General features: G+C 44.2%; 1 protein-coding gene across 6 annotated transcripts in view; it reads left to right on the forward strand.

The window, feature by feature from the left end:
• NPR3 (natriuretic peptide receptor 3) overlaps positions 1–16,015 on the forward strand; it is a 63,954-nt gene that overhangs the window by 15,034 nt on the left and 32,905 nt on the right. For all 6 annotated transcript variants that reach the window (XM_081133488.1, XM_081133487.1, XM_081133486.1 and 3 more), the window contains exon 3: positions 5,497–5,663. In XM_081133488.1, coding sequence (XP_080989614.1) covers positions 5,497–5,663 — 167 coding nt within the window. The remainder of the gene's footprint in view (positions 1–5,496; positions 5,664–16,015) is intronic.

Consider the following 16,015-nt stretch of genomic DNA (forward strand, 5'->3'; position numbering starts at 1 on the left):
GAATCTGTTGCTCAGGAGAAAGGAAAATGGATGTAGAGAGACCACTGTCCGTGTTTGCTGCAGACCCCGAAACACCTTTCCTCCTCAGAGTAGAGGCAGGAAACAGAACCTATGACAGGCAGAGCAACTTAGAGCAAGGTTCTGGTGTCCATCAGCAGGAAAGGGGTCCATCATCTGCTCCAAGACTGTGCCCCAGGGATCAGATGCATGTTCATGAGAAGTTCCCCACCATCCTCTCTCTGTGCTTCCTCACACCAGACTCTACACCCATTCTAGAAAAAGGTTCTATTTCAATTAAGACTTACTTGACATTGGATTTTTTAAAAAACATTTTGACAGTATGTTCACATTTACCTTGTACTAGATTGTTTGATCTTGATGAGCACTCAAAAACACTCTCATATCTGTCCAAATTACATTGTTACAGGAGTTCAGAATATGTTATGGAGGAATCGAAGTGATGGAAAATAAGGTAGAAAGAATAGGTTTAAAAAAATCTGGAGAGACAATGATCTGTGTTGCCCTGGGGAGTTTTTATTAGCACCTTGGAGCATTCTCATTCATTGGCATCACCTTTGGACGTAAGTTAGGTGGAAAGGTGTTTGGGCGACCCCATCTAGGACCGTTAATAGGAACTTTCCTGCCTCCCTGAGAACTCGGAGGGCACGAATTAAAGTGAGGAGGGAAGGATAGTACTGCTGGGCAATGCACATAAATCATTTGACTCACTAAAAGTGGAAAAATAGCAGAAAAACGGGGGACGGATTGGACTGATTATGTTTTGCTATAAAAGTGATTTATGCACATCAAAGTCAGTTTGGGACAATGAGAAGAGGAAAAGAATTCTGACACAGTCTTTCAACTGTAGCAGTTGTTAAACCACATTTAGACGCTTCCCCTTCCCATCTTTCTTCCTGTTCCTTTTGTCTCTAACATTTTCGTTACCCACTGCGTTTGCGGTTTTAAATCTTGGAACACCCCAAACTCTGATGAACTGTATGGGGAGCAGGCCCGGCACCAGGGTTTGGAGTCCGGATTGCGTTTGAATCTTGCTTCTGTTGTTTATTAGCTAAGTGACTTTGGGCACCTTAATGTCCTCGAGCCTCAGTTTCCTTATCTTGAGATGGGGATCATACTTAAATCTACCTCACAGTTTTTAGGAGGGTTCAAGAATGACATGGCCCAGGCGAAGCTGTTCACAATGGCATCACCCAGCAAGTGGCGCTGTTATTGCTGGTGGGAGCAACTGGACCAGCCTAGCTCATGACATGCATGTGACACCTGGCCATTCGGAGAGGGCAGGGCGAGGCAATGAGCTTCCCTTTCACTTAAATGGCCACCAGAGGCTAAGAGCCATACATAGTACCATGCAGCCAGCCCAGATGAACTCGGGCATTCATTTCCAGGGTGCATTCTGTGATGTCTCAGCTAGTCACTCAGCCCACGTTTATCCGAGGCCTACTATGTGCTGGCTCCTGGGTAAGTAGAGCTACAGGACGACACAGTTACCCTGATGTGGCCACAGGATTGCTGAGCACAGGGCTTGGTGCACAGTGATTATTTCCTTTTTCACAAATATTCTGTACCCTTCTCACTCTAACTGCAAGCTTGGGACTCCATGGTGGTCAAAACAAGACAGGACAAAGCTAAGCAAATTTGCTTTCCTTCATTCCTGAGATGACTGTTAAGAATCACCTTCTGGGCCCCACTTTCCACAAGCAAACGTCTCTTTCCTCTTCTCAATCCCTTGTTCAGGACCATTGTGAGAATATGACATTAGTTCCTCCCACTCCTCTGAAAGTGTGTCTTTCAGGTTACCGGCCACCTCCTCATTGCCAAAGCCATTGGCCTCACCCCAGGCCGCGCCTCCTCCCCTGAGGCAGCTCTGTCCAGCCGAACTTTCTGCGGTGCTGGCTGTTCCTTTCTGTGTTGAAACGTAGCAAGTGCGACTGAGAAACTAAATTTTTAGTTTTATTGAATTGTAATTAGTTTAAGTTTAATTAGTCAAACATGTGGCTAGTGACTACTGTATTAGACAGTGCAGCTCCAGAGCACTCAAATTGTTTCCACCCATTTCTTTCTGGAAGCCCCGTTTTTTCTGGCTTTGGTGCACAGCATTCTTCTGGTTCTCTGTGAGCTCCTCTGTCTCCTCCTGTTCCTTCTGCCCACTAAAAACAGCATCCCCAGAGTGTCTGTGTCAGCCGTCCTCCCTCCCCTCTGCACTCTCTTTCTTACCCAGTGCAGTCAGCCCCTGGTTCTAACTCTAAGCCTTATGGAATGACACCCAACACTCTTCGAGCCTCCACTCCTCTGTTTCCTACCCTAGCCTGGTGTTGTCACTTGGGCATTCTGTAGTCGGTGACCTTGGATTGCCCATGACCTTAACTGACATCCTTGTAATTTCCATGTCCGCCTCCCCCTTCTGACTCTGCTCTTTCCTCTAATGACAACCGGTTTTCCTTTCCCCTTTGCATCACTGGTGACGTGCCTCCCTCTGTTGTCCCTCACTCCCTAACTCTTGTGGAGTCTTGAGATTCCTCTTGTGCAGTCCTCTGCTATCATTCTCAGGGGCTCTCCCTTTTTTCATGATTAAAAAAGCAATAAATAATGATTATTGAAAATTTCCTAGATTCAGAAAAACACACAACAGAAAAAAGAAAAGAAAAGGAAAGAAAGGGAACTTGCCCATGATTCTAGCTACCCAGAGAACCATGTTTAATTTTGGGGGGGGTGTGACTTCCCACATCTGACCTCTTGTAACCTCTTGCCTGGACTACTGTGGCTTGAACCTTCAGTGTCTCCCCACTCTAATCCACTGCTATGTCCCAAGGCATGATTCTGATCATGGCACTCTCCTGTTCCACTCATAAATCTCCAGAGGCACCCAGTTGTCTACCGAATTAAATTTGTCCCACGGATGCGGCATCGTGCCAAGCCGACCTCTGCTTTCCTAGGGCTTAGCAACCCCATACAGGAGATGTTACTGACACATCACAGTGACAAACCCACAAAATCAGCAGTCATAGTATCAGTTATGTTTGGGACCAGATACCTATTTATTTTGGCTTAAGTTTATTAAGCACTACTGTTTCCATTCCTCTTTTCTAGGAAACAAAACTTCAAAGTTATTATCTTTTAGATTTTGGTAGACAAATCTGTTGTACTGGATTTCATTTCTTTCAAATTAAAAAAATGATTTTCCCATTTGAGTAACTGAGAAAGTTGCCGTTTCCAGATCCGTGTGTTTTTTCTAATTGTGCAGCATAGCACCCGATAGGGCTACGTATTCCCAGGAGAGAGTTCTCTTTCCCAGAGCTGAGAAACTCCCACCCTCTTTGCCTAAGAAACGTCACTCCTGCTGAGTCTTGATACCTCAAATCAATTAAAAGTGAATCAATAAGTATTGATGGCATGCTTATGAGTAATGGGTTCCTCCATGGCATGAAGATGTTCTGGACATTTCCAGACTTTGGGGGCTTCCTGACAGGTGGGTTCAGCCGCTTCACGAAGGCCACGGGGTCTGTGTCCACCGCGCAGCTGGGCTTCCCTGGGCCCAGCAGGGAGGTGACGCTCACTCGCGCGGGCACAGCGGTCGCCGCCTCTGGGCTCGGGAGGCTTCATGTGGGAGGAGGGGGACTTTGTCAGGTTCTGTTTGGTGGCTTGAAATTTAATCTTGTGCTCACTGAGAACAGATCTAGCCCTTAATGAATTTTGTCCTCGGCTCTGCCTTATTTATCTTTGAACAGCTGCTGCCCACTGGATGTCGCGGACATTTGCACCTTTGCTTGTGCCTTAGGCTCTGCCAAGCATGCCTCCCCATCCCCCTCGCCTCCTGTTAAAACCCTGGTCACACATTTGGACCAGGCCGCCTCACACGAAACCTTCCTGGGAGCCGGGCGCCTTCCTCTGCACTCCGCAGTGTTCCTTTGTATCCCCCCCAGGCTGTTACCTGTAATAACTTCAGTTGTTACAGGTCTGTCTCTAGAGCCTTCTCTTGAAGGTGATGGAGACTGTTCAAGACACTCATGCTGTCCACTGTGCTGGCTCCCACAGACCTCTGTCCGTAGTTCAGTTAACCCATGCTTGTCTGACTTAAGCTGTGATGGAAACTCCAAGGCCACTAGCTCTCTTTCTGTAAGAGTAGAGAGAGGGCCACGGAGCCCAGACTCACACTCCAGAGCCATCCTCGCTGCTCAGCCGTCAGGCTGCAGGCATTTGCCATGGACGGGGGACTCAGCGTGAGCAAGTGCCTTCAGTGTGGGACTCCAGGGCTTGAATTCCTTGTTGTATTTCCAGATTGCCAGGGATCATAATGATAATTCATAGAAACAACAGCTTATTGCCAAATGTTAGAGGTCCACATTTTCTTCTGGGGCCCTGAAAGCCATGTAGTTTCTAAAAAAATGAAATAATAAGAGATTAATGATTTTTAAAAAATCCTCACCAGAGGATATATATATTTTTTATTGAATTTTGGAGAGAGAGGAAGGGAGGGAGGGAGAGAGAGAGAGAGAGAGAGAAACATCTATCTGTTGCCTCCCATATGCGCCCTGACTGGGGATCAAACCTGCAACCCTTTGGTGTACAGAACGACTCTCCAACCAACTTAGCCACCCCGCCAGGGCAAGAGTAATGATTTTCACCTCTGTAATTTGCCTTTGCTTTTGTGAAGGGAGAGTTGTGGAACAGTGGGGTACCCAGCTTCTCATGTCTCAGTTTCCTCATCTGTAAAATAAAGACGATAATTGTACCCACATCACTGGGTCTTGTGAGGATTAAGTGAGTTTCTGACTGTAAAGTGCTCAATAAATAACCAGAGATGATTATTATATATCTGCCCAGTCCATGTTAGCAATTTTCATTTCATTACTATCGGTGCAGATGGACACTGTCCAGTAAATAATGTAATGATGTGTCCAGCGCTAGAGATACAAATCCTCATTCCCCTAAGCTACTTCTCACTCTAAAAGGATTCCAGAAATATTTTCAGAGCTATCGATAATTTCAAACTTTTTTGTTTTAACGGTGCCAACTTGATCATGCTTGTGCACACCCGCTGTCATTCAGAGCCATTCCTGCCACCACATCTGCATAGGATCAGGTTTGTTGCACCAGAGCAACAACTTGGTTGACCTCCACAGTGGACTGTAGGGATGAAAAACTGAGCACGAATGAGAGCGAATGAAACTTTCTTCTCACTCCTGCAATGCTGAGATTCTCGAGGCCTGCAAATTACAGTTACACGGTTATTATAGGGTAGTAAACGCCACGGTGCTTTTATTTCTCTCATATTTCAAAGGAACACATGTCTAAAGGGCCTTCGCCTCCTCTGAGGGGCCTGACATTGTCACATCATACCCAAGTGCAAGGCTGTGACAATACCTCCTGCCCCTGCTTCCAAAAGTAACATGTAGAGACACATCGCAGTTGGAAAGGGAGAATGGCCCCTTTATGGTGACTGGCTTGGAATGATAAATATTTTTATTTCTCCTGTAGGAGATGGCTCGTGGAAGAGAGGAGACAAACACGACTTTGAAGCTAAGCAGGCGTACTCATCCCTCCAAACAATCACCCTACTGAGGACAGTGAAACCCGAGTTTGAGAAGTTTTCCATGGAGGTGAAAAGTTCTGTTGAGAAACAAGGGCTCAATGAGGAGGATTACGTAAGTGCTTGATTGCGAGCCGAGACCTTAGGCATGCTGAAAACAGGCTTCTAATGAAATCAGAGGTGACAAAGTGTCCCATTCTGAACCATTCAGAAATTCCTAGGTTCATGTCTGACTGTCACTGTGCTTTCTGTGTGTGTGTATGTGTTTCTGGCCAGCTCTCCTCCCTCCCTCCCCCAGCAAGCCCCCATCACCCCCACCCGGCACTTAACACTTTTCCAACTGCTGCAGAAAGGCAAATTGCTTTCTGTGGGCACTTGTGGTAATGCCAAGCAGATGTCTGTAGACTTCCATCGCTTTGTCAGCTAGGAGCGTGTTGGGGCAGAAGATGGATGAAAGGGTGCCAGAGCTTTGCATACCTAATTTTTCCAAAGCTTGGTGGCAGGAGGTATTTCAGGTCTCAGAAGACTCTTTCTTTTGGCAGTCTGTCTCAGCTTTATGGCGAGTCTGCTTCTCTCTTGTGGCTGTGTCATTGCCCCTTTGGCTGCAAGCTGTTTCTTACCCGAGTATTCCAGAGCTTCTCACTCAATTAGTGCTGTTGTTACTGAGACATTTTCTAATAGTGGACTGGAGTTAGGCCGGGCTATGGATTAAACAGAGGGACTCTTCTCATTGATGGCACCGAAGAAGGCATCTGACCACTCCTTCCTTGGTGCCATTGTTTTGATGTCTTTGCTGGGTGGCCCCTCACACCTTCGCCCCACTCCTGTTTCATAGCAGGGTGAGCAGCGGGTCCTCAGGCTGGTCAGGTAGATGTGCTGCTGGTTTTCAAAGCCTTTCCCTCCACAGTGTCCAGAGCAGCCTAGGAGCACCTTCTTAATTTTTTTTTAAAAAATTTATCTTTATTGTTGAAAGCACTACAGGTATCCCATTTTCCCCCCAAATTGACCCCCTCCATCTCACTCCCACCCCCTCCCCAGGCCCTCACCCCGTCATTGTCCGTGTCCATGGGTTATGCTTATATGCATATAACTTCCTGGGTTAATCTCTTCCCACCCTCCACCCTCCTTCCCTCTTTCCTCTGAAATATGATCGTCTGTTGCATGCGTCAGTGTCTCTGGATCTATTTAGTTCATCAGATTCTTTTGTTCTTTAGCTTCTTCTTAAAGAAGACCCTTCAACTTTTCCTGTAGTGCTGGTCTGGTGGTGATGAACTCCTTTAGCTTTTTCTTATCTGTGAAGCTCTTTATCTGACCTTCAATTCTAAATGATAGCTTTGCTGGGTAGAGCAATCTTGGTTGTAGTTCCATGTTTTTCATCACTTTGAATATTTCTTGCCACTCCCTTCTGGCCTGCAAAGTTTCTGTTGAGAACTCAGCTGACAGTTGTATGGGTGCTCCCTTGTAGGTAACTAACTGCTTTTCTCTTGGTGCTTTTAAGATTCTCTCTTTGTCTTTAACCTTTGGCATTTTAATTATGATGTGTCTTGGTGTGGGCCTCTTTGGGTTCCTCTTGTTTGGGACCCTTTGTACTTCCTGGACTTGTAAGTCAATTTCTTTCCCCAGGTAGGGGAAGTTTTCTGTAATTATTTTTTCAAATAGGTTTTCAATTTCTTGGTCTCTTTCTTCTCCTTCTGGCACCCCAATAATATGAAGGTTGAGCCTCTTGAAGTTGTCCCAGAGGCTCCTTATACTATCTTCATATTTCTGGATTCTTTTTTGTTTTTGCTCTTCTGGTTAGGTGTTTTTTTGTTTCCTCATGTTCCAAATTGCTGATTTGATTCTCAGCAAATTATTCTTCATTTCAGTTCATGTAGCCTTCATTTCCGATAGTTATTTTATTAGGTCATTGATGGTCTCACTTGTTTTCCTAATAGTCTTACTAATATGCTCGAGCATCCTTATAAACAAAATTCTGAACTCTGTATCTGTTAGCTTGCTTGGTTCTATTTCATTTAGTTCTTCTTGTAGAGATTTCTTCTGTTCTTTCCTTTGTGACATGTTTCTTTGCCTCCACATTTTAGCCTCTCCCAGGTGTTTGTTTCTATGTATTAGGTAGAGCTGCTATGTCTCCTGGAATTTGTAGAGTGGCTTTGTGTAGTAGGTGTCCTGTAGGGTCCAGTGGCTCAGCCTCCCCAGTCACCTGAGCTGGGCCTTCTAGGAGCTCCCCTGTGTGGACTGTGTGCACTGTCCTGTTGTAGTTGAGTCTTGGTTGCTGTTGGTGTCACTGGGAGGAATTGACCCCCATCCCAATCAGCTGTGAGGACCAGCTGCAACTACGGCCAGAGAGCTGCTGTGCTGGAGACACCCCTATGGAGCAGGATTTACTTCACCAAGTGCGCCCCTTGACTGTGTCACTTGTGGATGTGGTAGGGTTGTAATCCAGCATGGTCGAGTCTGACCACCAGGTGTACTGTCTCTGAGGCCTCCCAGGAGGTGCAAAATCAGCCTCTGCCAGTGCCTTGCCCAGGGCCACCCAGCATGAGCTACTCAGCAAAACGTAGTTTGCTGCTACTTGTGCTGGGCTTGGAGGTGCCCAGGAGAGGCCAAGCTATGAGCCAGTGCAGGTTGCCGCTAGTGCCAGGCCTGGGGCCACTTATCAAGCCGTACGGGGCACACTGCTGCTTGTTTGAGAGATTTTAGGAAAGTCCTAAGCATGGGGCTCTAGAGGCCACTTAGAAAAGCCCCTGGAAATGGCCTGGATGAGCCTGCAGGTGGGAGGGGCAGGGCCTCCGGGAATCATGGGGCGGGGCCAAAGGTGTGAGTCAGGTGCTGGCGACTCAAATATGGCATCTGCTGTGGGCTGGAACCTCTCACTCCTCCGGGAAACCTCCACCGCTGAGATTCCCTCCTGGGTTTAACCTGCAGCACCAGGTGTGGGCCTGAGGCTGAGTCTCTGCCCCTCCTGCCGGTCTCAGTGCTTCTTCAGCTCCTTGGTTGTGTGGCTTCTGTTCAGCCAGATTTCAGGAGGCTCTGAATGATGGTGGTTCTGTATTTTAGTTGTAATTTTGATGTGGCTGCGGGAGGTGGCGGGTGCAGCTGTTACCTATGCTGCCATTTGGCTTCTCCCTCACACCTTCTTAATTTGTTAAAATTTTATTTAATTTTTAAATTACAGTTTACTTTCAGTATTATTCTGTATTGATTTCGGGTCTACAGTGTAGTGGTTAGACAGTCATATACTTTACAGAGTGTTCTCCCCAATATTTCCAGCACCCACCTGGCACCGTACAGTTATTAAAATATTATCGACTCTGTTCCCTATGCTGTGCTTACATCCGCATGACTAGTCTGTGAAATTTGTTTGTTTGTTTAATCCCTTCACCTTTCTCACCCAGCCTCTCAACCCCCCTTCCCTCTGACAGCTGTCAATCTGTTCTCAGAATCCATGAGTGTTTCCATTATGTTTGTTTGTTTATTTTTTTTTTATTAGATTCCACATATGAGTGAAATTATATGGCACTTGTCTTTCTCTGACTGGCTTATTTCACTTAGCAAATACTCCCTGTGACTCTTCTGTAACTACCAATTTGTATTTCATAATCCCTTTACCTCGTTCACCCAGTGCCCAACCCCCCTTCCTTCTGGCAATCACCAGTCTGGACTCTGTGGGGGCACCTTCTTAATGACAGATGTATGGCTTCCCCAAGGTAGACGGCGACAAACTTCACAAGAGATTGTCACTTCCAAACAGGCCTCTCCTGATTTCTTTTCTTGAAATACCACAGGGTACAAGTCTTGGCCTCAGCCAGACCTCCATTCAGAACCTGGATCTAGCACTTCCTCGCTGTGTGATCTGGGGCAAATTCCTTAGTCTCTCTGATCCAAATTACTTCTCCTTGTTGGGAAGATCACGGGTAATCTATCTGAAACATTTAGCATTAACCCTGTCAAAAGTTGGAACTCAATAAATGATGCCTCTTTCATACTATTATTATACTATTATAATAATATTATACCTGTATTTATAGAAACTTGCTATCAAACGACATACAAAGGTTCTTGTAAACTTATTTGCTAATGTCTTAGATGTTATATATTATACATACATCATTTAAAATACCTTTTGACTTTCTAAATCAGCACTGTCCAGTAAATATGCAACATGAGTCGCGAGTGAGCCACACGTGTAATTTAAAATTTTCTAGTAGCCACATTTAAAAAAGTTAAAATAACCAGGGGAAAATAATTTCAGTAAGACATTTTATTTAGGTCATATATAAAATATTATTTCAACATTTAATCAATGAAAAAATTATGAATGAGATTGTATATTCTTTTTATTGTACAAGTCTTTGAAATCCAGTATGTATCTTACCTTTGTATCATATCTTCAGTTCAAGGGCTTGGTAGCCATATGTGACTAATGGCTGCTATATGGGACAGTGTGCTCAGAACGATGACAGAAATAGGCCTGCTGTAGCAGAGCCCAGTTTAAGGAAACCTATGGTAGTATCATCATCATCCAAATCCTTTGTCCCAGGGACATGAAAGAACACAGAGGGCGCTGAGCTACCTTTAGCGGTGCTGTCAAAGGTGGCCTGGGCCATATTGGAAACATTTAAGTCTTATACATGCCATTGTATTATTTTACTTTACCTCATTTATAGTAACTTTATGGCTTAAAAGCTCAACAGTGGTGTCATTTTTGTCCTGCATCCTTCCTGAGGTTGTTGAAGCTCAAGTATTTCAGTATCGGTTGTCCAACATAGTGAAACTCATTGGGCAAAAGTTGGCATTTCAACACACTACTGGGTCATTCTTTTTGGTTATCTATCAGTTTTTCTGTATGCAGAATATTAAATCTTATTTTAAGGGTAGTCTGAGGTAAATCTCATTGGGAAGGTATACCTACTACAAAGATCCATAATACATTGCAAACCATGTGCTTTAGAGATTATTGGTTGTCTTAGATTACAATAAAGCTTCTCTCTGATGGTGGGATCATACAAAACTGACTTTATAAGTAAATAAAAATGATGATTTTGAGTAGAAATTAGAGCTCATTGTAATTACTTATTGCCATTCTAAAGATGGGTCTGTCTTTCATAGCCATGCCTGTGTTACTCAGGCTCTTTGAGGGCCAGTTGCAGATGTTTGTCAGGCCAGCATAGACAGGTGGTTGTGGTGACCACTGTGGAAGAGGGAGACATGGGTGTCTGAGAACCAGGAGCTAGGGTGGCTGGGACTCACACGTGCTACACCTAGATCAAGTGCAGCAGGAGATGCTTGACAAGACTAGCAAGGCTTGGTGGTCTTCATTCTAGGGCTCAGCTCTTTCCTAGGTCTTTCTGTGTCTCTTGTTTGTACTCATCTGCTTACTTAGAACTTAAGTTCAAGGCACCCATCATGGGCTCCTCGGCCCCTGCTTTGGATCTCACATTCAGAAACTTCAGTGGACTCTGATTAGTTCTAAAATTTATCACACATTTTCTAAACAGTCACATGGCCTGTCAATAGGGACAAATCTGTTTCTTTTCAATTCTTCTAAGTATGCTTAATTAAAATTATACTGAAGTATGTTGAATGAAATAAAGTATTTAGTAATAATAGCTTCCTTTTATTGGCTGCTTCCTTTTATGTGCCAAGCATACAGGAAGGGAATGCAAAATAAACTTTTGATGGACCTGGCTAGGATCCCAATACAGAGTGAATATAAGTAGTGACGGTGGGCATCCTTGCCTTGTTCCCAACTTTAATATGAAGAACATAACAGATTTCATACCCGTGCATTTCTCCAAGTAAGCCTGATGTCTACCATGGGGTTTTGGGAGAGTCTTTATGAAATTATAGGAGTTCCCTTTTATTCCGTGTTGGTGAAGTTTTGTTTTGGCAAAATTACACCTTTTATTAGGATAACTGAAACAAACCACACCAAACATCACAGTGTATATAATGTAGGTGAAGGGAAGACTTTGGACACAGGATTTTATTGCAGGCGTTATAAATGATATTATACCCCTGACTCTATGTCATACATGTTAGTATCATGTTCGTCATATTAGCATATTGGCAGCATGTGTTCTGAAAATGCAAACATTTGAAACTAAAGTTTTTATAAGGCTTTAATGAAACATTGAAAGGATGGAGTGGCTATGATTTTAAAATAAAATTATTCTATATTTTTAACTTACCAAATTTTGATGGTTAATTAAATTTTGTTTTTATAAAGGTGATTTCCTCTCCCTTCCTTTCCTTCTCTCCCTCCCTCCCTTTCTCCTCCCTTTATCTCCACTTCTTACCCTTTTAAATATTGACTTTTTAATGAAGATAATTGCAGATTTACATGCAGTTTTAAGAGGCAATACAGAGAGATTGCTTGTATACATGCCCAGTTTCCTCCACTGATAACATTTTGGAAAATTATACATAAGATCACAAATGGATATTGACACTGATACAATGCACTGATCTTACCCAGATTTCCTCAGTTTTATTTGTACATGTGTGTGCGCACACGCATGTGTGTGCACGTGTTCGTGTATAAGTTCTATGCAATTTTATCGCTTGTGTAGGTTGGGGTATTTGAATTTTATCAAATACCTTTTCTGTATCTATTGAGCTAATTAGATGTTTTTTCTTATTCTGTTATAGTGTAATTTGTTGTATTACTAGATTTCCCCCCATTTTTATTGAGATATAATTGACACATAACATTTCCAGGCTATGTCATCTCAAAGGTTATTACAACCTATAGATTAGCTGTCTCTGGGTCAAATACCTACTCTTGTTTCATTCATCTCTGGGGGTGGTTGGGGAGGTGCATGTGTGTGGAGTGACAGAAAATAAGACTGCTTAGGGCCAGGCTGACACTGGGGCTGTGGGTGTTGCATGTGCTGTAACGGTCTAGCTGTTAGTACATGTATCACACGACAGTTTCCCCACAATTTCCATAGGTAACGTGATAATATTTTGAGAAGTACCTTTGTGCTCTTACTAGTGAACCAGGTAGAAACCAATTCCATTCTGATAAGTTATGTCTTAATAGGGCCCAATGGCCACCACTGGAGCAGTATAGCCTAGTGGTTAAATGCACAGGCTTGGAGTTTCACAAACCTGGCTCTGCCTTTTACTATTCTTACCTTGGGCACATTTCTGAAATTCTGTGCCTCAGTTTACTGGCTGTAAAATGGGAGAGAAGAATAATTTTTTAACTGGGAAGGTTATTGAAAGAACTTGAGAATTATATATACAGATAATATTTAACACAATGCCAGGCCCTTAGTACATATTCAATGGATGGTAGCTATTTTTTTAAATTTTTGTCTCTCATACTTTTTGTTTCTTACACTGCAGACCAATGGATATGATGTTCTTGCGTGCCTAGTGTACCTAGAACTCCTCCTCACCCCTCAGATCTTAACGTAGACAGTCTTCCCTGACACGCCAGCCCGCCTCCTGGCACTCTGCTCCTTCCATCACAGCATGCGTGCCCCTCAGGCTGTACTCACACACGTGTGTGTGGGGTTTCTAATGATCCTGGGCCTCTTCTACCAGACTGTAAACTCTGTGAGAGCAGAAACAGGTCTGTTTCTGTTCACTTTTGCATTCCCTTCCCATAGGCTTAGCACATAGGAAGCAGCCAATAAAAGTGAGCTATTATTATTAAGCTTATTATTTTAGTTATTATTAAACCAGAGGACATAGAATCCGACCCACTGCTTTTATAGTGATGGAAACTGAGGCCCAGGGAGGTGAGGTAGCCTTCCCTGATGTAACCACCACAGCAATACTGCCATCAGTGCAGCAACGTTGGGCAGTGATGGAGTCCTGTGCCTAGACCTTGTCAGGTACACAAAGCCAGGAGCTCAGTTTCACTTATACTGTGAGAGACAGTGTTTGGGGAGTAGTAATGGGTTTCCACAATGGGGGTTCTGAAGACCTCCTGTCGGGGGGGTCATCAGAAATCTAAAGTTAGAATTAAAGCCCCACTGGAGAGGCCCTCAGGTATCAGCGTGGCTCAGGTGTTTGCCAAGTGCCTGCCTGGCTTCTCTGGTGGTTCTTGTTGGGTGGCCCACATGTGCAGTGGCTTTCACTCGAGGGTATTTTAATGGAGGTGCTTGGCCTCTGCCACTCAAGCAGTTCCAACCTAGAGCACTGGCGTTTGGGTTTAGAATGCGCCGTGTGGCGGCCAAGCCAGGATTAGTTGCATCCCCTGACTCCTGGTTCAGTGACTTTCTTTTTCCACTACATCAGTCTGACCCTTTTAACAACAACGTGTCCGACGTGGGGGTAAACCCATGACCCAGAGATTAAGTGTCTCAGGCCCTACGAGTGAGCCTGGCAGGCAACACAGGCACCCTGCCTACCCAAATACACACACTCTTAAGATATCGATTTCCCTTCACCCTTTCACCCATGTGACATAGTCTGGCGAGGACTCTATTCCTCTGCAGCGACCTGTTGTCTCCTGGAGTGTAAACCATCATTTCCTAGCTCATCAGATGCTGTTTACTGAGTACTCCCGGGAGCATGGCTGTGAGCTTGATCCTGGACCATGCAGTGGCTCCATCTGGGGTGGGATCCTCATGACCTAAAAACACACAAGCAGCTAAGTAAACATCCATGGCCGTGAGCTCTGGAGCCTGCAAGCTCCACTCCTGTGCCAGCAGGGATATAGACGGCCACGCAGCTCAGCGTAAGGCGCTCTGACAAACTGGTCCTCACAGGGGTCTGGACAGTTTATCTTGTAGCTGACCAGCTGTGGCACATGCGTGAAAATATCCATGTTCCCAGAGAAATGCATGAAAATAGCCATATTCCCAGAGAAAATATCCATGTTCCCAGAGAAAATATCCCAGCTGTGGCACATGTGTGAAAATATCCATGTTCCCAGTGGAGTGGGTTCACTTTAATAGGAAGCTACTTCCATATTCATCCATGTTTCCATGATCTCTTTAAGTGGATGAGGGTTTCTTGACTTAGGGTGCATTAATTCTTTATAATAATGCACAAAATGTAAGTGCACATGTGTAAATCTGTGGAGAGAGGAGTCAACACCCCTCACCTGAGTCATTGAACTGGGCTATGGCTGATCCACATGCCATTGGCCCAGGTATTGTCTCCAGCCTGGTTGATTCACATGGATAAGATGCAACGCTGTGTGTGCGGGGCTGGGTTGAGGAATTATTTTTATATTTTATTGATTATTTAGTTGGGTATGAAACGCTATGTGTGCGGGGCTGGGTTGAGGAATTATTTTTATATTTTATTGATTATTTAGTTGGGTATGAAAGTCTCAGTTTGAAGAGGATTTTCCCTCAGAATTTTGATGTTATTGCTGTATTGTTTTGCAGCTTTTCCTGTTGCCATTCTGATTATTTATCTTTTCCATGCTACTTTCTTTTTATCTCTCTCTAGAAGCCTTTAGTATTTTCTCTGCATTGTTGATTGTATCAGTCAGGAAAATAGAGTCTACACCAGGTAATTCATCAGAAGAAGTTTAATAGGAGAAACTAACTTTAAGGTGTAACAAGAGCTGAAATGCCAAATAGAAGAGGAAGGCAAGGCAGAGATTAGCCACAGCAAAAAGCCATGGCCACCTCCGGAGCTGGAAGGACCAGGGAAGAGAGTTTTACCAGGATCCAAGAGTTAGTTGGGCTGTTATGGGAGCTGGAAGCATGGAAGAAACACAGCTTCTGCCAGAGATGCTATCTGAGGCACAGAGAGAGGGAGAAATATCTTGGTCCCCCCTTTTCCTAGCTTTCCCACCAGTCCATCTTGTCTGAACCAAGCAGGAGTCAGCTGATGGGGAAATGCAGCCCCCAGAGAAGGGTCCTCCTCCTCTGATGCAGAGCAGGGCAAAGCAGGTGTAGGAAGGGGAATGAACTGGAGAGCAATTGGCACAGTTAGTTGGCTAACTGGTGTTCTGAAATTTAACAGTGATGTGTCTTCATGTGGGTCTTTTAAAATATATTTTTTTTAAATTGATTTTTAGAGAGAGAGGAAGGGAGAGGGAGAGAGAAACATCGACCAGCTGCCTCCTGCATGCCCCCAATAGGGAATGAGCTCAAAACCTGGGCATGTGTCCTGACCGGGAATCAAACAGGCAGCTTTCTGTGCACAGGATGATGCCCAGTCAACTGAGTGACACCAGCCAGGGCTTTTTAAAATCTTTGTGCTGGGCTCTTTGCTCTTTCTGGAAATTTAGAACTTGGATATAGGTTCTCCTCAGTTAATTCTTTAATTTTCTCTCCTGTTTTCCAACTCTTCCTTTTTCTTTTACTTTCTGAGAGATTGCTTCAATTTTATCTTCTAACCTGTTATTGAATTTTTAATTTCTGCTATCATATTTTTAATTTCCAAGAGCTCTCTCTTATTTTCTGAGTGCAGTGCCTCTTTTTAAATTTTTTAAAATAACACCCTGACTTTGTTTCCTAGATGCAATATCTTATTTTTCTGAGTATACCC

This window comes from Miniopterus schreibersii (genome assembly GCF_964146895.1).
Source record: "Miniopterus schreibersii genome assembly, chromosome: 3".
Taxonomy (NCBI): domain Eukaryota; kingdom Metazoa; phylum Chordata; class Mammalia; order Chiroptera; family Miniopteridae; genus Miniopterus; species Miniopterus schreibersii.